At 41.2% G+C, this 23,424-nt stretch overlaps 1 protein-coding gene across 7 annotated transcripts in view; it reads right to left on the bottom strand.

The window, feature by feature from the left end:
* Positions 1 to 404: 404 nt before the first annotated feature.
* Positions 405 to 23,424, bottom strand: part of LOC119794668 — a 29,975-nt gene continuing 6,955 nt past the window's right edge. The window contains exons 5-18 of one of the 7 annotated variants that reach the window (XM_038302309.1): positions 19,560 to 20,018; positions 17,791 to 18,246; positions 16,025 to 16,474; positions 10,553 to 10,981; positions 8,809 to 9,237; positions 7,044 to 7,493; positions 6,619 to 6,882; positions 6,260 to 6,514; positions 5,932 to 6,186; positions 5,585 to 5,842; positions 5,192 to 5,494; positions 4,833 to 5,102; positions 4,435 to 4,518; positions 405 to 798 (exon numbers count right to left, since the gene is read on the bottom strand). In XM_038302309.1, coding sequence (XP_038158237.1) covers positions 732 to 798; positions 4,435 to 4,518; positions 4,833 to 5,102; positions 5,192 to 5,494; positions 5,585 to 5,842; positions 5,932 to 6,186; positions 6,260 to 6,514; positions 6,619 to 6,882; positions 7,044 to 7,493; positions 8,809 to 9,237; positions 10,553 to 10,981; positions 16,025 to 16,474; positions 17,791 to 18,246; positions 19,560 to 20,018 — 4,429 coding nt within the window. In that variant the 3' untranslated portion in view covers positions 405 to 731. Of the gene's footprint in view, positions 799 to 4,434; positions 4,519 to 4,832; positions 5,103 to 5,191; positions 5,495 to 5,584; positions 5,843 to 5,931; positions 6,187 to 6,259; positions 6,515 to 6,618; positions 6,883 to 7,043; positions 7,494 to 8,808; positions 9,238 to 10,552; positions 10,982 to 15,135; positions 15,145 to 16,024; positions 16,475 to 17,790; positions 18,247 to 19,559; positions 20,019 to 23,424 lie in introns of all 7 variants that reach the window. The other 6 variants (XM_038302310.1, XM_038302313.1, XM_038302312.1 and 3 more) reach the window with 6 other exon arrangements.

Here is a 23,424-nt window from a genome sequence, read left to right as displayed (position 1 = left end):
TGAATATCATTTTACATTCTGTTTTAACATGAGAGCAACACAAGCTTGCTGCTGCACTATAAACAGGATATTTCTGTTTATATTAGATTATTATACTTTTTCTATATTTAATGATTCCTAATAGATAATTTCATTAGAAATATATTATTAATGATAAACTATTAATTAAGCAATTGATTGTTAATTGAATAGGTAATAATAATACAAAAAGCTAAACTGCGCTGAATTTAAACTACATTCATTTGTAAACATTTTTTACTTGTACAAAAAACACCACAAAACATGTTGTTATGAACTTTATAAGCTCTTTATCAAACAGCCAGAAATAAACATTTCTTTAGAAGAAAAATCAATATAAACAAGATAAATCTGCAAAAATCAATATAAACCAAATAAATCTGCAATCTAACAATTTTTCTGAGGTCTGAATAACATGAAGCACCACAGTACAGATCCATGATGTGACACATTGGCTCCAAAGTTTCCCTCAAATTCTCTTAATTGATACACTTAGAGCTTAGACCAAAGAAACTCTGAGAAACATTAAAACACGACAAATAAAAGATTATGAAATAAACCTTCTTCATTGGAGAGACGAAGGAATGACCTAAAGAATGATTGGATTATTTTGAGCTGACCAGCTCAGAGTTAGCAGCTGATACGTCCATCTGAGGATCCTGAGGAGACAGGGACTTCCTGTTGGTCACATGACCAGCTGACTGACAGCGGCTTCACCACATTTCAAACTTCCTGTTGTCCTTATAAGGAGTTCTGTTGAGGATGTTGTTGTTGAAGAGTCTAGAAACAGAGCAAAGCAGAGAGAAGATGTGACTCATTCAGACCAGACAACATGGCTTCAGCAGGAGATCAGAGTTCATCTTCAGCAGACTGCTGCTCCAGGATGGTTTAAATCTCCAAACATCATCTCTGGAGCAAAGAAAACTGCTGGAATCTGTCTCTGAGCAACTAAAGCTAAAAGTCAAAGTGCAGCTTAAGCTGCTCAGAGTTTCTTTATCGGTTCATTAATAAGGATCTGATTCTGACTTTGAAACCAATAAAACCAGTAAAACTCACCTGTTGGTCCTTCTGAGCTAAAATGCTTAAACTCCATCAGTGAGTTCAACATGGAGCAAATGTCAATCAGAGACGCTACGAAACCAGAGACTATATGAGGAGAAACTGTTTCCTTCTGGCTCTAACAGAACGACTCATTGTGGGAATAAAACTTTCCTACCCTGCCAACAACATGAAGACACTGAAACTCAGCAGGAATCAGGAGTTGGAGAATGAAAGATCTAAGATCCTCCTTCAGCCCTTCCACCTGTGAAGGATGATTTATCTGTAGACTCAACAGAAGAGGCTCCTCTAAGCTGCCTGCTGTAGAGATCACATTAACTGATGTTTTCACTTCAGCCTTAATTGGTTGAGTCGTCTCACTTTTAGTGATACATTTATTACCAAGAACCAAAAGCAGTTTTTAATGTTATTTCATCAATGAATGTAAACAAAGCTCCAAACCAACCTGATCCTATGTTAAACTATTCTTACCCTCCATATTAAATCCTAAATGAATTGTGATTTTTCCATTTTCTGGTCCAGCCACACCCAGACCTTATCAGCTGATCTGTAGAATCAATAAATCACAGCAACACATCAGGCATCAAGAAACAAAGCAGCTGTCTCATGTCTGCTTCTTCCTCTTTGGGGACTGATCTCTGTCCAGTTCCCATCAGAGAGCCGCCATCATGGCCCCCATGTCCAGGGAGCAGAACTCCAGACTGACCAAAGGCTGAGTGGACCTGGTGGCTGACATCAGAGCCAAAACAGACTGTTTGCAACATTTCCCTCTGAGTTTCAGATGAAGATACTGGAGGAGGGGAGATCCTAAGAAAAAAGAACTCTCCTGCAGCTATGAAGCTAAATGCTGTTTCTTTAAAGATTTTTCATTATTTCATCTGTTTACTGTTGGTTAATGCAAGCTAACTAAATAGACTGCATGGTACGCCATGCTAACATGTTTATAAAGCTAAAACAAGCTTTATTTCACTAATGGTTTAAACACTGATATAACGTTAATGTTCATGTGTTTTCTCATATCTTTACATTTTGATCACCAAATGATTACCAAAAGTTAATTAATGGTAATCCTCATGTCTGCTCGCTACCAGCTCAATCAGAGAAGGTTAGGAATCAATTAACTAAAGGTTATTGGTTCCTGATTCAACTAATTATTTAATAAAACATGATTTTGTTTCATTTGCCATAAATTAGTAAAAAGCTAATTTGATCAAATTCTTCCAGATAAACTTTGGTTCTCAAATATTAAATTCATGCTGAACTGTGATATCATTGCATCATTTTATTGATTTATTGATGTTGTTCCTTCTTCTTAGTCGAGTTTCACTGGTTTAGTCAAGAGTTTTAACTGAAATATGTTTTACTTGGAGCTGAATGGTTTTTGTTGATAAACTCTTATATTTTGAAAGAAAGTTGTGGTGAATTTATTCCATATATGTTCTAAATCATTTGTTGTTCTAACACACAGCCAGATGGATGAGTGTGTTCCCAGAACAATATGTGACAGTCTGGATTTTATTTATTAAATAACATACTTACCACCCCTACTGGGCTGGGTAATAAATATTATAATTGTACATTACTATCATGCTGACATTCAGACACGGTGGAGGTGGTGTGATGGTCTGGGACTGCTTTGATTCTTCAGGAAGACTTTCTTTAATTGATGGAACCTTGAATTCAGAGCTTTAGCAGAAAATCTGGAAGGAGAAGATCTAGCCATCAGTTTGTGGCCTTCAGCTCCAGATCTATGAGGACAGATCTCCAAAGTCCATTAGGAAGCAGAACCAAAGCAGATAGATTAAAGCTAATGGAGTGTCCTAGTCAAAGCCCAGATTTAAAGCTGATGGTGACAGTCCAACAACCTGTACCCATGTTTTTAGACCTCACCCTGTTGGATATGATTAATGGTTGGAAATCTGTAGATATCCTCAGATTGTTCTCTGAAGAAGAGACTTTGCTGTAAATCTGTGGCTGGAATGGAGCCCTGATGGATGGATGGAGCTCAGCCTGTTTACTGAGTCCTTCCTGCCTCTGGTCCATCTTTACAGAGACTAACGGGACCAAAGCTCTGCAATCAGGTTGGTGTCGCTCGCTTTTCTCTCTTCATAAATTACACAAGAAAGAAAAACTTTGACTTATATTTACTTTCTTTCTTTAATATTAACATTTGTTTGATGATCTGAAACATTTAATGAGGCAAAAAAGCAGCAAATACTATTCAAACGTATAATACTTCTGATATTAATCTAAATGTATTTATCTCCATCTGTTCTATAATTTCAATCTATGTGTTAAAGCTCTAGAAGCTCCTGCTTCCTTGTTTAAACTTGATGAGTTAATATTCAGATTCAATCAACTCTTCCCATCAGAAACACGTCCAGCATAGAGAGATTCCTTTAAATCAAACTACAGACGTGATTCAACTGAAACCTCATTCAATAAATGTCAGAGAATGAATATTTACAGTTTTCATTCTTTAACTCATGAACGTTAGCTCCAATCTGTGCTCTCCTCTCTCCTTATTAGGAATACCTACTTCCTGATTTGACTAGACCAATCACATGTCTTTGTTCTACAGAGACCTCTACAGGAAATATTCAGGACATGTTCCTTTGTTGAACCCGAACATTTGATAAACTGGAACTTCTGATTTTTATCTTCATCCATTGTTCTATTTTTTTCCAGAAGTTTAAAGCTTGTTTCTTCATCTCTGCAGAATGACTCTAACTTCTTTATTAGACCTTCTTTAGGAAAACTCTTATTTGTAGTTTCAATCTGAGCTCATATTTGTTTTTAAATATTTTGATAAATATTGATTATTAGCAGTTATTTTCTATATTCTGACCTCTTTAAGGTTAGCAGGTCTTTATTTAGTGTAGATTAATCTGTTGCTCAGAGGTTCTGCCCAGATTTAGTCAATCAACAGTGTAGGAAGTCTGTCTTAGTTCTTATGCTACGTTCACACCAGCAGCAAAAAGCTTCTGCTGCTTCATTTCTGATGCTTGTCCACATTAAGGACAGACGTCCAGTAAAGTGTGTCCAGATGCATCTGATGCTTCTGCTGCAGCTTTGCTATATTAGCTGTGATCAGCGGGTAAAAAGTAGTTAGAATCTATGTTGAAGTGAGAAAGTCCTCCTGAAAACATGGTCTGTGCAGTCAGTTCATCCAGATTACCATCCTGCCTTCAAAGATTATTTCTCTGTGGGAGCCGCTCAGACCCCCACATACCGGCGGTCTGGACTCGATGTTTCTTCTAAGCATAATCTTATTGATCTTTTCCTCCCAGGAGAAGAAAAGCAAAATAAATAAATAAATGAGAGATTAAATAATGAATCAGCTGAATGTTTGCTCACCTCACAGAACCAATGGATGGGTTGATGGAGACCAGGAGGAGCAGCTGATCAGTAGAAGCATCAGTGATCTGATTGTGACTCAGACTGGAAGACAAACACAGCACTCTGCATCATGTTAGGTTCTACTGGAACACGTCCATCAATCATCAGAACCACAGAGAAGAGCAGCAGGTTCCAGATGTCCTGCTGGACAGCGTCCTCTAGCAGAAGTCTGTCCTCATCATAGAGACACTAACAGGGACAGGAGTCTCTCCTGGACCTGAATTCAGCATCACGGCTCATTGAAGCCTGATTGGCTGAGATCTAAGTCTATGGATCAGCTGATCCACTTGATCTGGATCAGAACCGAGGGAATGTTTGGGTTTGTCTCCCACAGAGGGACAGTCTGGGACACTTACTCCAGGACTTTGACCTTGTGCAGATGTGTGATGAGTTGGAGCAGCAGCAGGTCGGTCAGCTGGCAGTGACTGAGGTCCAGCTCTGTTAGACCTTCAGAGTAGTCCAGCATCAGAACCAGAGCTGCACAGAGCCTCTGATCCAGTGTGCTGTGACTCAGGTCCAGTTCCCCTCCCAGGGCTCTGCACAGGGACACCGCCCGTCTTACCGTGTCCCTCTCACTGCCCACAGTCAGCAGGGACAGCAGCTGGACCAGGACCGTCTTACTGACTCTAAACAGGAAGAACAGAACAAAGAACTTCAGCATAAATGTGAAGCAGCTTCTCCCTGCTTCAGCTTCATCCTCCCTCCTCCTCCTCACCTGAGACGGACCCTGTCCAGGACAGGAAACAGCAGGTCCAGCCCGCTGTCCTCCACCTCACAGTCTCTGAGGTGGAGCTGTGTGTCCCTGCTGCTGTGTCTCAGGATGGAGGAGACGGCCCTGCAGTCAGCAGCCGTCACCCTCAGAGGCTCCTTCTGCTCCTCCTCTGCTAGCTCCACACAGGAGGAGCAGGACAGATCCACGCTGTGCTGCAGAGTCCTCAGCAGGGCTGCTGCTGCCTCCTGCTGGCTGTCAGAGGCAGCGCAGCAGTGGATGAAGCTCAGCAGCTGCTTCCTGTCCACACTGGTGGGAACAGAGAAGAACCAGTTAATGGAGAGGAGGGAACGGTTTATTATGGTCTGCAGTCCTGAGGAACAGGCTCTAACTTCTGACCTGAGATCAGAAACTTTGTGCAGCAGATGGAGGATGGACTGGATTCCCTCTGCTGGGATGGAGCTCCACAGCAGCTTCAGTTTAACTCCATCACTGTGTCTGAGGATGAAGAGCAGAGCAGCACAGTCCTCTGAGTCCAGCTCTGTGCAGTTCAGGTCGATCACATGATCCAGTGACCTCAGCAAAGCGGGGATCATGTGACTGCTGAGAGCTCTGGAGATCTCTCTGATGGAAGTCCTCACAAAGCTGGGTCTGGGCCTGGAAGCAGAGGATCCACAACAACACTGTTTAGTTCCAGAGGCTGCTGATGGAAGATCAGACCAACCGTTGATTAGAAGAATCAAAACCTCCACCTTTGAAGCACCATCCTGTGCAGAAAGGGCAGCAGCTGTGGAGCTCTCTCCTGTAAGAAGCTGTTCTTCTTCAGGTTGACGGTGATGGTCTGATCTGACGGCTGCTGCAGCAGATAGTGAAGCATCTCCCACTTCAACCGGCAGGAGCTCAGGTCTCCACCAACCTTCTTCAAGAAGGACAACGTCAGGTCCTGGTCCTGGACCTCATGGAGGAGGAACACAAGCTGCTGGAGAACATCTTCACTCAGCCTGCAGAGATCACAGATCAAATCAGAAGTTATCTGGGTTTAGTTCAGCTGATGGAGATGAAGAAGACATCTACCTGACTGAGAGAGGAGCATCATGAAGCAGCAGACTGAAGAGACTCTGAGTAGGAAGGCGGGACTTAGTCAGGTCTAACCGTCTGACTGTCCAGAACCTCAGCAGAGACGCCAAACTGCTGCCAACCTTCAACAAGGCTCTCTTTGATGCTCCAGCTGTGGTGGAAACCACAGAAAGCTCTTCAACAACCAGAGGAAAGGTCACTCTGCCTCTTCTCACCCACTGAGACAGGAACAAGGCCACAGCGTTGGACAGTCTGCAATCAGAAAGAGGAACAGAGACGTTGGAGATCAAGAAGAAATGGTTCAATATGACAGCAGATAAACGGTGAAGAAGAGACGTTGTTCTCCAGGTTCCTGCCTCAGACTGTGGAGCTGTGTTGTAGATCTGAAGAGGACAGAAGCTCCTCTGACTGACATCTTTCTGGCTGTTAGGATCAGATCCACTTTAGATCCACACAGACGGAGAACTCTGCCCACAGGGCTGCAGGTCTTCCTGCCCAACTCTCCTGTTAGACGCAGGTTGAAGTTCAGGAGCTGAAGAAGAGACACCAGCTGCTGGACCTCCTCTCTGGATCTGAATGGTGTGGATGAACAAACGATCTGGAAGAACCCTGGATCACAGCTGGAATACAGAGAGAACGATGAGACAAAAGATAAAAGAGCAAAGATGAAGAAGATCCTGATGGAGCAGAGATCAGTGAGTTTAAGCATCTCTGTTTAGATTCATCAAAGATTATTAAACTGAAGAGAAATTAATTTAGAAGAAAGAAATCCTGGATTCACCTGAGCTGTGAGATATAAGGCAGCCACTGTAGGAAACTCCTCACTTCACTCTCTCCATGTGAGCAGTCTGTCAGCTTCACTGGTTTCTTCTCTGATTGGAGCTTCAACACTTCCAGGAGGATGGAGGTCTGTATCTCTGAGAGCTTTATGATCCAGACTGGAGGAGCTGACTGGAAAACTGACTGTAATGATGGAAGGAGACTCAGACCTGTTTTAGTCTCACAGTCCTTCATCTGGGAGTACAGATCCAGCAGGAAGTGACTCTGATATTTAAAAACATCTCCATCCTCCATATATGTTTCTTCTAAAGGGAATGTTTCATATCTACAGACTGATGCTAACAGCTCCACCATCTTCTCTCCTGTCAGCTGTTCTCTCTCTGCTGCTGCACAGAACAGATTCACTAAGAACCTGGTTTGTTCAGGAAGATATGAGCTCTGAGGATCAAACCTGGAACAACAAGAAGGAAACATTTAGAGCTGATGTGATCTGAGCTGCATCAATACAACCACACACTACTGATGGACTCCATCTTGTTCATGTCTGTCATGGATGTGATGAAATGACATGTTAAACATGTTTGATCAGAGCAGCTGTTACTGACTCACAACACAAACACTGATCCTGTGGCTCAGATCTCTGAGTTATTATCATCTCTGGGATTTTAGGATTTGAGTTTTTAGACTAAAACATCCAAACTAAAAGCAAACATGAGTGAAACAAGCAGAACTTCAGTCCATCTCATGAACAACAGCAGCTAAAGCTTCACCTTGATCCTCATTTAACTCATAAATCTCAGTTGTGCTGAACAGCATCTGCAGCTGGAGACACAAAGTGATGATGTCTCATTGGTGTCTGTCATCCTAACGTGTTGTTCTCTATAGAGCTGCTAGGATCTTCATCAAGCTCAGTAAAGTTCACTGCAGTCAGAAGTTCAAATGCAGCTAAATGGATCATTGTGTGTTTTTCTCATGTTGTGATAAAAAGCTGTTCAATGAAGCTGAAAGAGATTCTGCTTTGAGTTTTTAGCTGCAGAGAAATTCAAGCCACCAACAGCAGCTTTAACTGCATGTTTTTCTCTGTGTGTCTGAGGAGCTGCTAACATGGCTGTGTTGTTGTCACTGAGCTACAGAGCTCTGATTATTCACATCACTTCATTATTCTCTCACACAGAAGACTGTCACATGTTTCCAAACTGCTGCAGCTCAATATTTCTCATTAAACATGGATGTTCTCCCACATTGTTCTCTGGGAACCATTAGTTCCCACAGAGACCTTCATTCAGACCAGTTAGACCAGCAGCCAGTAATGGTTCATGTTTCTGCTCTGAGGACTGAAAACATGAGGGAGGAGTTAGACAGGATGGACTGGAGGAGGAACACCTTCAGAGGATTCAACCTTTATTCTGATTGAAGAGCGTTCTGATAAAGGAAGAATAAAACTACAAACCTGCTTAGAAGATAAAGAACATTTAAACTAATAAATATGGGTTAATATCCTGATAGACTGTTTACTGTCAAACTAGATTTAACTCAAATCCAGTCAGTAAATTAAACCACAGAACAAATCTATTGCTGTCAACAGAGAAATGTTTCCTCTGAACTACGACAAAGTTATAATGTTAAAATAAACAATGAGGGAAAATGTGGAGAATTTTAAACATGTCTGATTATAAAGGAAAATAACTGAACTATTATTGATATTAAAGCAAAATGAACATGTATGAATGTTCCAACAGTTACAGTCAAAGTATTTGTATCTGTACCTGAGCTTTGAGATATAAGGCAGACACTGTAGGAAACTCCTCACTTCACTCTCTCCATGTGAGCAGTCTGTCAGCTTCACTGGTTTCTTCTCTGATTGGAGCTTCAACACTTCCAGGAGGATGGAGGTCTTTCTCTCTGAGAGATCTATGGTCCATTCTGGAGGAGCTGACTGGAAAACTGACTGTAATGATGGAAGGAGACTCAGACCTGTTTTAGTCTCACAGTCCTTCATCTGGGAGTACAGATCCAGCAGGAAGTGACTCTGATATTTATCAATACCACAAAAAGGGAATGTTTCATATCTGCAGACTGATGCTAACAGCTCCACCATCTTCTCTCCTGTCAGCTGTTCTCTCTCTGCTGCTGCACAGAACAGATTCACTAAGAACCTGGTTTGTTCAGGAAGATATGAGCTCTGAGGATCAAACCTGGAACAACAAGAAGGAAACATTTAGAGCTGATTTGATCTGAGCTGCATCAATACAACCACACACTACTGATGGACTCCATCTTGTTCATGTCTGTCATGGATGTGATGAAATGACATGTTAAACTTGTTTGATCAGAGCAGCTGTTACTGACTCACAACACAAACACTGATCCTGTGGCTCAGATCTCTGAGTTATTATCATCTCTGGGATTTTAGGATTTGAGTTTTTAGACTAAAACATCCAAACTAAAAGCAAACATGAGTGAAACAAGCAGAACTTCAGTCCATCTCATGAACAACAGCAGCTAAAGCTTCACCTTGATCCTCATTTAACTCATAAATCTCAGTTGTGCTGAACAGCATCTGCAGCTGGAGACACAAAGTGATGATGTCTCATTGGTGTCTGTCATCCTACTGTGTTGTTCTCTATAGAGCTGCTAGGATCTTCATCAAGCTCAGTAAAGTTCACTGCAGTCAGAAGTTCAAATGCAGCTAAATGGATCATTGTGTGTTTTTCTCATGTTGTGATAAAAAGCTGTTCAATGAAGCTGAAAGAGATTCTGCTTTGAGTTTTTAGCTGCAGAGAAATTCAAGCAACCAACAGCAGCTTTAACTGCATGTTTTTCTCTGTGTGTCTGAGGAGCTGCTAACATGGCTGTGTTGTTGTCACTGAGCTACAGAGCTCTGATTATTCACATCACTTCATTATTCTCTCACACAGAAGACTGTCACATGTTTCCAAACTGCTGCAGCTCAATATTTCTCATTAAGCATGGATGTTCTCCCACATTGTTCTCTGGGAACCATTAGTTCCCACAGAGACCTTCATTCAGACCAGTTAGACCAGCAGCGAGTAATGGTTCATGTTTCTGCTCTGAGGACTGAAAACATGAGGGAGGAGTTAGACAGGATGGACTGGAGGAGGAACACCTTCAGAGGATTCAACCTTTATTCTGATTGAAGAGCGTTCTGATAAAGGAAGAATAAAACTACAAACCTGCTTAGAAGATAAAGAACATTTAAACTAATAAATATGGGTTAATATCCTGATAGACTGTTTTCTGTCAAACTAGATTTAACTCAAATCCAGTCAGTAAATTAAACCATAGAACTAATCTATTGCTGTCAACAGAGAAATGTTTCCTCTGAACTACGACAAAGTTATAATGTTAAAATAAACAATGAGGGAAAATGTGGAGAATTTTAAACATGTCTGATTATAAAGGAAAATAACTGAACTATTATTGATATTAAAGCAAAATGAACATGTATGAATGTTCCAACAGTTACAGTCAAAGTATTTGTATCTGTACCTGAGCTGTGAGATATAAGGCAGACACTGTAGGAAACTCCTCACTTCACTCTCTCCATGTGAGCAGTCTGTCAGCTTCACTGGTTTCTTCTCTGATTGGAGCTTCAACACTTCCAGGAGGATGGAGGTCTGTATCTCTGAGAGCTTTATGGTCCATTCTGGAGGAGCTGACTGGAAAACTGACTGTAATGATGGAAGGAGACTCAGACCTGTTTTAGTCTCACAGTCCTTCATCTGGGAGTACAGATCCAGCAGGATGTCACTCTGATATTTATTAATACCATAAAAAGGGAATGTTTCATATCTACAGACTGATGCTAACAGCTCCACCATCTTCTCTCCTGTCAGCTGTTCTCTCTCTGCTGCTGCACAGAACAGATTCACTAAGAACCTGGTTTGTTCAGGAAGATCTGAGCTCTGAGGATAAAACCTGGAACAACAAGAAGGAAACATTTAGAGCTGATTTGATCTGAGCAGCATAAATACAACCACACACTACTGATGGACTCCATCTTGTTCATGTCTGTCATGGATGTGATGAAATGACATGTTAAACTTGTTTGATCAGAGCAGCTGTTACTGACTCACAACACAAACACTGATCCTGTGGCTCAGATCTCTGAGTTATTATCATCTCTGTGATTTTAGGATTTGAGTTTTTAGACTAAAACATCCAAACTAAAAGCAAACATTGTCATGATGGGTTTCAGATAAACCCAGTATGCAGAACACCACGGAGACAGATGAAAAGTTTAACAATGTTTATTGATACAAGCACATAGAATAAACTCAGGAACTGGTTCAGGCCTGGGGGCAGGTTCACTGCAGTCTGTGAGGATGACAGTTCAGTTAGCTTGTGGACTGAAGATCTTGAGTTAGAGAGTTTCAGATGGATACCTTGATTAATCCGGGTTTTGCTTTGAGAGAGGAACTGTTGGGTCCAGAGACTGTTCTGTTCAGCAGAGTACAATAACCGCTTCAGCGTCTTACTTCTGACTTGAGGGCAGACCTTGAGTTTGGGTTTCCAGCTCTTAGCCAAGAGCTGCATGGGAATCCAGACAAGAGTCTTCAGGTTTGGCTCAGAGGGCAGGCTCGGCAGGTTAAGCTCATCCAGAGCTTACAAGGGAGAGGATTCCTGAAAGCAGAGACAAGGAGGTATTAGAATCCAATCTAATAAGAGACAACAAAGATTCTCAGGAGATACTAGGCTCAGGTGCTAACCAAACTGGATCAACACTGCGGCGTTGAGGCAAGGTCTGAAGGCAGGTTATATACAGGAGGATCCACTGATGACGAGATGCGCCTCAGGTGTGTTGGAGGCTCAGCTCAGGAGGATCCACAGCACACTCTGCTGGAGAAAGGTGGTACAGCTCCAGATCCCAACAGTACCCCCCTCTCAACGACCGCCTCTTGGCGGTCCAGAAGACGTCGACGGGAGGGAGCGCTCATACTCCTCGATCAGTGACGGATCGAGGATGTAGGAGCCAGGAACCCATTGGCGATCCTCCGGACCGTAGCCCTCCCAATCAACGAGGTACTGCCAGCCGCGACCTCGCCGACGGGAGTCCACGATCCGGCGGACGGTGAAGGCAGGATGTCCATCGACTTCCAGGGCGGGTGGAGGGGAGTCGGATGGAGGGCACAAAGGGCTAGAGACAACCGGTTTGACCTGGGAGACGTGGAACGTGGGGTGGATGCGAAGACTAGAAGGAAGGTGCAGGCGTATGGCTGAAGGGTTAATCACCTGGGCAATCTTGTACGAACCAATGAATCTAGGAGATAATTTGCGAGACATCCCCTTGAGGGGAATGTCCCGAGTGGAGAGCCATACCTCCTGACCAACGACGTACTCTGGGGCAGGATGTCTCCTTGAGTCAGCGAAGCATTTGGTTGTCTCAGAAGAGCGGTTGAGTGAAGCGATGGTGTCTCTCCAGACACGTTGACAACGACGGATGTGATGGTTGACAGACAGAACCGAAATCTCTCTCTCATCTGCTGGAAAAAGTGGAGGTTGATATCCGAGACTAACCTGGAATTGTGACTGGCCGGTGGAAGCAGACTTGAGAGAGTTGTGGGCATATTCAATCCAAGTGAGGTATTGGCTCCAGTCGGTGGGGTTGTTGGATGTCAGACAACGGAGATTAGACTCGAGCTGCTGGTTCATTCTTTCAGTTTGACCGTTTGACTGTGGATGATACCCAGAAGTGAGAGATGACTTACAGTTGAGTGCTGCGCAGAAGGCCTTCCAGACTTGAGAAATAAACTGAGGTCCGCGGTCAGAAAGAATCTCCTGGGGGATTCCATGGAGTCGAAAGACGTGTTTAACAAGGAGCTGGGCGGTTTGGAAGGCCGTGGGAAGTTTCCTAAGGGGGATCAAATGGCAAGACTTTGAAAATCGGTCGACGATGGTAAAAATTGTAGACATACCTCGGGAGATTGGGAGACCAGTGACGAAGTCGATGGCGATGTGAGACCAGGGACGAGTTGGTACCGGAAGAGGATGCAACAGACCTGAGGGTGGTTGATGTGAGGTTTTATTTCTGGCGCAGGTGGAGCAAGCCAAAACATACTCTTTGACATCTTTGTGCAGGGTAGGCCACCAGAAACGTCTAGAAATTAGGGCGATGGTTCTGCTTACCCCCGGATGAGCGGAAAACTTGGCTGTATGCATCCATTGTATCAGGCGAGATCTGACAGAGGAAGGGACATAGGTTCTGTTTGAAGGACCGTTACCTGGGTCAGGTTCAGAAGCCAGGGCAGAGTTTATGAGGTCGGTGATTTCCCAGGTAACCACTCCAACAGTGCAGGAAGCGGGGAGAACAGGTTCAGGCGTCTCGGATTGATCAACGGAATAAAGACGAGAGAGAGAATCGGGTTTTAACTTAGCAGGGCATGAAGCGATGAAATGGCCAGTCTCACCACAGTAGATGCATAACTTGCATCTGAAACGTCTTAGCCTTTCCTCAGGAGTTAGCCTCGTATGTCCAACCTGCATGGGTTCGGCTTCCGTCTCCACTGCATAAGAGACCTGTACTGGCAAAGAGAGTGACTGGGTTTTAGGCCTCGGTTTGGAAACGGGTTCTGTGGGACCAGAAAAAACAGTTGCATTATTAGATGCAGGGGCTAACTCAAAAAAACCTTGATTCCTTGGTTTTGAACTGTTTCTGGCTCGGATTCTGTTATCCAACCTAATAGTCAGACGGATTAATTCCTTTAGAGTTGCTGGTTTGTCGAGGGTTGCAAGTTCGTCTTTAATATTCTCATTTAAAGCCTTAAAATATGCACTCTTGAGAGCACATTGGTTCCATCCGGAAGCTGCGGCTTTGACCCGGAAGTTGATGGAAAAATCCGCTACAGAGGAATTTCCCTGTCTAAGATTCAAAAGAGCACGAGAGTCAATTGTTTGGTCAGATTCTTGGTTAAATACTTGGGAAAATTCTGAAACAAAATCAGAGAATTTACAACTGAGGCTGTCTTCGGAGGCAAACCTTGCCTCCGCCCACTCTAGGGCTCGTCCGGTTAGTTGGGACAGAATAAATTTTCTTTTGATCAGTTGGGAAACTGCCAGGAGAGTTCTGAAAAATTAGACGGCACTGAAACAAAAATCCTTTAGAGTCTTTCATATTACCTGAAAACTTTTCAGGAAGACTAGGGCGGAATTCAAGAAATGACGTCACTGCCGGTGACCCTAGAGGCGGAAGTGGATCCGGAACAGGAAGTACTGCTGGCGTAGCGTTAGCATTTCCAAAATAGCCAGCGAAAGTCTGTAAGGTCTGGTTATGATGTTCCATAAATGCATTTAACTCACGGAGGGTTCTGGTATCTCCTTGGATTTGGGCATTCTGCTCCTCGAGCCTCCTCCGGAGGTGATCTGCTGGGCTTTGTGTTTGGCCGCAGTGTTCTGTCATGATGGGTTTCAGATAAACCCAGTATGCAGAACACCACGGAGACAGATGAAAAGTTTAACAATGTTTATTGATACAAGCACATGGAATAAACTCAGGAACTGGTAAAGGCCTGGGGGCAGGTTCACTGGAGACCTTGAGTTTGGGTTTCCAGCTCTTAGCCAAGAGCTGCATGGGAATCCAGACAAGAGTCTTCAGGTTTGGCTCAGAGGGCAGGCTCGGCAGGTTAAGCTCATCCAGAGCTTACAAGGGAGAGGATTCCTGAAAGCAGAGACAAGGAGGTATTAGAATCCAATCTAATAAGAGACAACAAAGATTCTCAGGAGATACTAGGCTCAGGTGCTAACCAAACTGGATCAACACTGCGGCGTTGAGGCAAGGTCTGAAGGCAGGTTATATACAGGAGGATCCACTGATGACGAGATGCGCCTCAGGTGTGTTGGAGGCTCAGCTCAGGAGGATCCACGGCACACTCTGCTGGAGAAAGTTGGTACAGCTCCAGATCCCAACAAACATGAGTGAAACAAGCAGAACTTCAGTCCATCTCATGAACAACAGACGCTAAAGCTTCACCTTGATCCTCATTTAACTCATAAATCTCAGTTGTGCTGAACAGCATCTGCAGCTGGAGACACAAAGTGATGATGTCTCATTGGTGTCTGTCATCCTAACGTGTTGTTCTCTATAGAGCTGCTAGGATCTTCATCAAGCTCAGTAAAGTTCACTGCAGTCAGAAGTTCAAATGCAGCTAAATGGATCATTGTGTGTTTTTCTCATGTTGTGATAAAAAGCTGTTCAATGAGGCTGAAAGAGATTCTGCTTTGAGTTTTAGCTGCAGAGAAATTCAAGCAACCAACAGCAGCTTTAACTGCATGTTTTTCTCTGTGTGTCTGAGGAGCTGCTAACATGGCTGTGTTGTTGTCACTGAGCTACAGAGCTCTGATTATTCACATCACTTCATTATTCTCTCACACAGAAGACTGTCACATGTTTCCAAACTGCTGCAGCTCAATATTTCTCATTAAACATGGATGTTCTCTCACATTGTTCTCTGGGAACCATTAGTTCCCACAGAGACCTTCATTCAGACCAGTTAGACCAGCAGCCAGTAATGGTTCATGTTTCTGCTCTGAGGACTGAAAACATGAGGGAGGAGTTAGACAGGATGGACTGGAGGAGGAACACCTTCAGAGGATTCAACCTTTATTCTGATCGAAGAGCGTTCTGATAAAGGAAGAATAAAACTACAAACCTGCTTAGAAGATAAAGAACATTTAAACTAATAAATATGGGTTAATATCCTGATAGACTGTTTACTGTCAAACTAGATTTAACTCAAATCCAGTCAGTAAATTAAACCATAGAACTAATCTATTGCTGTCAACAGAGAAATGTTTCCTCTGAACTACGACAAAGTTATAATGTTAAAATAAACAATGAGGGAAAATGTGGGGAATATTAAACATGTCTGATTATAAAGGAAAATAACTGAACTATTATTGATATTGAAGCAAAATGAACATGTATGAATGTTCCAACAGTTACAGTCAAAGTATTTGTATCTGTACCTGAGCTTTGAGATATAAGGCAGCCACTGTAGGAAACTCCTCACTTCACTCTCTCCATGTGAGCAGTCTGTCAGCTCCACTGGTTTCTTCTCTGATTGGAGCTTCAACACTTCCAGGAGGATGGAGGTCTGTATCTCTGAGAGCTTTATGATCCAGACTGGAGGAGCTGACTGGAAAACTGACTGTAATGATGGAAGGAGACTCAGACCTGTTTTAGTCTCACAGTCCTTCATCTGGGAGTACAGATCCAGCAGGAAGTGACTCTGATATTTTAAAACATCTCCATCCTCCATATATGTTTCTTCTAAAGGGAATGTTTCATATCTACAGACTGATGCTAACAGCTCCACCATCTTCTCTCCTGTCAGCTGTTCTCTCTCTGCTGCTGCACAGAACAGATTCACTAAGAACCTGGTTTGTTCAGGAAGATATGAGCTCTGAGGATCAAACCTGGAACAACAAGAAGGAAACATTTAGAGCTGATTTGATCTGAGCTGCATCAATACAACCACACACTACTGATGGACTCCATCTTGTTCATGTCTGTCATGGATGTGATGAAATGACATGTTAAACATGTTTGATCAGAGCAGCTGTTACTGACTCACAACACAAACACTGATCCTGTGGCTCAGATCTCTGAGTTATTATCATCTCTGTGATTTTAGGATTTGAGTTTTTAGACTAAAACATCCAAACTAAAAGCAAACATGAGTGAAACAAGCAGAACTTCAGTCCATCTCATGAACAACAGCAGCTAAAGCTTCACCTTGATCCTCATTTAACTCATAAATCTCAGTTGTGCTGAACAGCATCTGCAGCTGGAGACACAAAGTGATGATGTCTCATTGGTGTCTGTCATCCTACTGTGTTGTTCTCTATAGAGCTGCTAGGATCTTCATCAAGCTCAGTAAAGTTCACTGCAGTCAGAAGTTCAAATGCAGCTAAATGGATCATTGTGTGTTTTTCTCATGTTGTGATAAAAAGCTGTTCAATGAAGCTGAAAGAGATTCTGCTTTGAGTTTTTAGCTGCAGAGAAATTCAAGCCACCAACAGCAGCTTTAACTGCATGTTTTTCTCTGTGTGTCTGAGGAGCTGCTAACATGGCTGTGTTGTTGTCACTGAGCTACAGAGCTCTGATTATTCACATCACTTCATTATTCTCTCACACAGAAGACTGTCACATGTTTCCAAACTGCTGCAGCTCAATATTTCTCATTAAACATGGATGTTCTCCCACATTGTTCTCTGGGAACCATTAGTTCCCACAGAGACCTTCATTCAGACCAGTTAGACCAGCAGCCAGTAATGGTTCATGTTTCTGCTCTGAGGACTGAAAACATGAGGGAGGAGTTAGACAGGATGGACTGGAGGAGGAACACCTTCAGAGGATTCAACCTTTTTTTCTGATTGAAGAGCGTTCTGATAAAGGAAGAATAAAACTACAAACCTGCTTAGAAGATAAAGAACATTTAAACTAATAAATATGGGTTAATATCCTGATAGACTGTTTACTGTCAAACTAGATTTAACTCAAATCCAGTCAGTAAATTAAACCATAGAACTAATCTATTGCTGTCAACAGAGAAATGTTTCCTCTGAACTACGACAAAGTTATAATGTTAAAATAAACAATGAGGGAAAATGTGGAGAATATTAAACATGTCTGATTATAAAGGAAAATAACTGAACTATTATTGATATTAAAGCAAAATGAACATGTATGAATGTTCCAACAGTTACAGTCAAAGTATTTGTATCTGTACCTGAGCTGTGAGATATAAGGCAGACACTGTAGGAAACTCCTCACTTCACTCTCTCCATGTGAGCAGTCTGTCAGCTTCACTGGTTTCTTCTCTGATTGGAGCTTCAACACTTCCAGGAGGATGGAGGTCTTTCTCTCTGAGAGATCTATGGTCCATTCTGGAGGAGCTGACTGGAAAACTGACTGTAATGATGGAAGGAGACTCAGACCTGTTTTAGTCTCACAGTCCTTCATCTGGAAGTACAGATCCAGCAGGAAGTCAAGACGATATTTGATGTGATCATCATCATCATCCTCATCATCATCCTGATAATAAATAATAAATGTTTCATATCTGCAGACTGATGCTAACAGCTCCACCATCTTCTCTCCTGTCAGCTGTTCTCTCTCTGCTGCTGCACAGAACAGATTCACTAAGAACCTGGTTTGTTCAGGACGATCTGAGCTCCAATCAAACCTGGAACAACAAGAAGGAAACATTTAGAGCTGATTTGATCTGAGCTGCATCAATACAACCACACACTACTGATGGACTCCATCTTGTTCATGTCTGTCATGGATGTGATGAAATGACATGTTAAACTTGTTTGATCAGAGCAGCTGTTACTGACTCACAACACAAACACTGATCCTGTGGCTCAGATCTCTGAGTTATTATCATCTCTGGGACTTTAGGATTTGAGTTTTTAGACTAAAACATCCAAACTAAAAGCAAACATGAGTGAAACAAGCAGAACTTCAGTCCATCTCATGAACAACAGCAGCTAAAGCTTCACCTTGATCCTCATTTAACTCATAAATCTCAGTTGTGCTGAACAGCATCTGCAGCTGGAGACACAAAGTGATGATGTCTCATTGGTGTCTGTCATCCTAACGTGTTGTTCTCTATAGAGCTGCTAGGATCTTCATCAAGCTCAGTAAAGTTCACTGCAGTCAGAAGTTCAAATGCAGCTAAATGGATCATTGTGTGTTTTTCTCATGTTGTGATAAAAAGCTGTTCAATGAAGCTGAAAGAGATTCTGCTTTGAGTTTTTAGCTGCAGAGAAATTCAAGCAACCAACAGCAGCTTTAACTGCATGTTTTTCTCTGTGTGTCTGAGGAGCTGCTAACATGGCTGTGTTGTTGTCACTGAGCTACAGAGCTCTGATTATTCACATCACTTCATTATTCTCTCACACAGAAGACTGTCACATGTTTCCAAACTGCTGCAGCTCAATATTTCTCATTAAGCATGGATGTTCTCCCACATTGTTCTCTGGGAACCATTAGTTCCCACAGAGACCTTCATTCAGACCAGTTAGACCAGCAGCCAGTAATGGTTCATGTTTCTGCTCTGAGGACTGAAAACATGATGGAGGAGTTAGACAGGATGGACTGGAGGAGGAACACCTTCAGAGGATTCAACCTTTATTCTGATTGAAGAGCGTTCTGATAAAGGAAGAATAAAACTACAAACCTGCTTAGAAGATAAAGAACATTTAAACTAATACATATGGGTTAATATCCTGATAGACTTTACTGTCAAACTAGATTTAACTCAAATCCAGTCAGTAAATTAAACCATAGAACTAATCTATTGCTGTCAACAGAGAAATGTTTCCTCTGAACTACGACAAAGTTATAATGTTAAAATAAACAATAAGCGAAAATGTGGGGAATATTAAACATGTCTGATTATAAAGGAAAATAACTGAACTATTATTGATATTAAAGCAAAATGAACATGTATGAATGTTTCAACAGTTACAGTCAAAGTATTTGTATCTGTACCTGAGCTGTGAGATATAAGGCAGACACTGTAGGAAACTCCTCACTTCACTCTCTCCATGTGAGCAGTCTGTCAGCTTCACTGGTTTCTTCTCTGATTGGAGCTTCAACACTTCCAGGAGGATGGAGGTCTGTATCTCTGAGAGCTTTATGATCCAGACTGGAGGAGCTGACTGGAAAACTGACTGTAATGATGGAAGGAGACTCAGACCTGTTTTAGTCTCACAGTCCTTCATCTGGGAGTACAGATCCAGCAGGAAGTGAAGGGGATATTTGATGGTATCATCATCATCATCCTCATCATCATCCTCATAATAAATAATAAATGTTTCATATCTACAGACTGATGCTAACAGCTCCACCATCTTCTCTCCTGTCAGCTGTTCTCTCTCTGCTGCTGCACAGAACAGATTCACTAAGAACCTGGTTTGTTCAGGAAGATATGAGCTCCGAGGATCAAACCTGGAAAAACAAGAAGGAAACATTTAGAGCTGATTTGATCTGAGCTGCATCAATACAACCACACACTACTGATGGACTCCATCTTGTTCATGTCTGTCATGAATGTGATGAAATTGTCAGGTTTCTGTTTCTGTTGTTTTTTTCTTTTGAGTATTCAGTCTTACTTTACTCCTTGTTTTCTACTGTTTAGTTTTCTTTTTTCCATGTTTTATAGTCCTGGTTATTTGATTATCATTTTGTTGTTATTTCCAGTCTTCCAGGTTTCTATTTGTTGCTCTCTGCTGCCCTCTTATGTTCTCCTTCTTCCCTAGCTCTTTCCCTCTCTTGTTCTTTGCACACCTGCTCCCAGTTTCCTCATTGGCCCCCTCTTTGTCTCAGTTTCCTTTAAAAAGCCCTCTCTCTTCTGTTCCTCTTCGCGAATAGGAGAAACTACCTCAGGAAAATAAATAGTAGAAAATGGAACTCCACAGTGGAGTATTATTTGTCCACTATTTTTCTCAATTATGATAAATGAAGTATTTAAAGATATTGAAAAAGACATGGGGTGTTCACTATTTGCAGATGATGGAGCTGTTTGGAAACGAGGGAAAAATGTTGATTTTATTGTTAAAAAATTACAAAAGGTTATTATTGAAATAGAGAAATGGGTGTTGCAATGGGGATTTAAGTTCTCAGTTGATAAAACGAAAGTAATGTTATTTACTCAGAAAAAAATAAATAAGGAAATAAAATTAAAATTATATAAACAAGAGTTAGAGCAGGTAAAGTGTATAAAATTTTTAGGATTATGGTTTGATGAAAAATAAAAATGGCATATACATATACAAAAAGTTGTTGATAAATGTAAGAAAATTTTGAATATTTTGAGATGTTTGGCTGGCAGTGACTGGGGAGCAGATAGGAAATCACTAAAACATATTTACTCAGGAATGATAAGATCCAACATAGACTTTGGTTGTTTAGTGTACGGTTCAGCAGCTAAAACACATTTAGTTAAATTAGACATTATCCAACATCAGGCACTAAGATTATGTACTGGAGCATTTAAAACCACACCAACAGCAGCATTAGAAATAGAAATGGGAGAAATGCCATTAGATTTAAGAAGAACAAAATTAGAAATTAATTACTGGTTAAATTTACAAGGAAATAATGTGGATCACCCAACTTTGGACATTTTAAATCCATGCTGGGAAAAAGAAAAGAAAGAAATGAGGAGTTTTGGATGGACAATTGAAAATAAAATAAAAAAATTTAAAATGAATAGTTTAGAAATGAGTCAAACAACACCAATATCAATTATACCTCCCTGGATTCTACCAGAAGCAACAGTAGATATGTCACTAATGGAAAAGAAACAAGATAAATCAAGTGCTGTAGATAGATGTTCAGTGCAATTATATTTAGATAAATATTATCAATATGTTCACATTTATACTGATGCATCAAAAATAACTGAGAAACTAGGAATAGCATTTGTAGTACCAGAATTCAATATAAAAATAGGAAAACGAATTATAGATGGATTATCAGTATACACAGGAGAAATGTTGGCAATATTATTAGCGTTACAATGGGTAGAAGACATAAAACCATTAAAAACAATAATATGTTCAGATTCAAGCTCTGCATTATTAAGTTTAAAAAATCTCCAAACAGATAGTAGGATGGACATTTTATTAGAAATATATCATACACTGTTCAGAATATGAAACATGGGGCTGATAGTTACATTTGTGTGGGTTCCAGCACATATTGGGGTAGTAGGAAACGAGAGGGCAGATAAAATGGCAAAAAGGGCAATTAAACATTCTATTAGTTTTATAGTTAAAATAAGTAAATCAGAAGGAAAAAGTATTATTAAAGAGAAACTAATGGAAGTTTGGCAAAAAAGGTGGGATGAAGATAAAACAGGAAGATGGTTTTATAAAAATTCAGAAGATGGTAGGAGAAAGAAGAAATGGAAGAAGAAATAGAAAGGAGGAAAGAATGATAACAAGGTTAAGATTTGGTCATACAGGACTTAATTATACACTTTTTAAAATACAAAAACATAAAACGGGCAAATGTGATTACTGTGATAAATATGAAACCATAGAACATGTTATATTAGAATGTCATAAATATGAAAAGGAGAGAAGATATATGAGGAGAGAGTTTGAAGACATTAAGGAGAAGGTTAATTTATTAGATATATTGAGGAAAAATTTAGGGAGTAAACACATACAAATAATTATTCAATTTCTAAAGAAAACGAAATTATTTCATAGAATTTAATTATAGTAAGTGTGTTTGTGAGTGAAGGAATGATATACAAAGCTGTGCACAAATATGTATATATTTTTAAGTGTGAATGTGTGAATGTATGTTTTGAAGAAGTTAGGGTAGAGTATATGTATATCAGGATAAATATTTAAACCATCACGAACCACACTCCATACCAGTAAGTGGCGGTAATGCTACTTACAGTTTGTTGCCATCCGCCATAAAACTCGACAAGAAGAAGTTCCTCTTCGCTGGGTCCTCGTTAAACATGCTCCAACTCCTTCTCTCTGTGCCTTCCTCCTTATGATTGTGATTCCCCTGATGTCTCCATGGTTTCTGGTACGTTTAGACTAGTTTTCATGTATTGGTTTTTTTGGACTCCTGGTTTCATGTTTGTTTGGACTTTGTTTTCTTTTTGGATTTTTGGATAACCTGCCTCTGTTTTCTGCTAACTCATTATTAAATACACAAGAGATTCACCTCTGCCTCTGCTTTGGGTCAACTAACCTTAGCCAAATCGTGACAGAAATGACATGTTAAACATGTTTGATCAGAGCAGCTGTTACTGACTCACTACACAAACACTGATCCTGTAGCTCAGATCTGAGTTATTATCATCTCTGGGACTTAAGGATTTTAGATAGTTTGTCAGCTGCTCTACCAGAGAAAACAAAACTTTGGATTTTGTTTTATGCAAATGTCAAGGATTACATCTCTGAAGTAAGACCGTCCCTTGGGAAATCAGATCACAATCTTATTTTTCTCTGCTCAGATTATAAGCCACTTTATAAGAGACAATCTGCATTAAACAGAACTGTAAGGAGATGGTCAGAGGAAGCTGAAGAAGCCCTGCAAGGTTGTTCTGAGGCTACAGACTGGGATGCAGTGTGTCAGCCACATGGAAAGACATCAATGCAATGGCTGAGTGTGTAAATGACTACATAAACTTCTGTGTAGATAACACCATCCCTACCAGAACAGTGAAATGTTTCCCAAATAATAAACCAAGGATCACAAGTGATCTGAAGCAACTGCTCAACAAGAGAAAACTAGCTTCTACAGAAGATCCTTCCTGCCCTCAGCATCAACATCTGTTTATAAAAGAACCTATGAGGTACTGCAGCATTTAATTTCCATTTAG

The sequence above is a fragment of the Cyprinodon tularosa genome, unplaced genomic scaffold, assembly GCF_016077235.1.
Source record: "Cyprinodon tularosa strain WSP-4 unplaced genomic scaffold, ASM1607723v1 ctg486, whole genome shotgun sequence".
NCBI lineage: Eukaryota > Metazoa > Chordata > Actinopteri > Cyprinodontiformes > Cyprinodontidae > Cyprinodon > Cyprinodon tularosa.
This window is presented reverse-complemented; position numbering and strand designations above follow the sequence as displayed.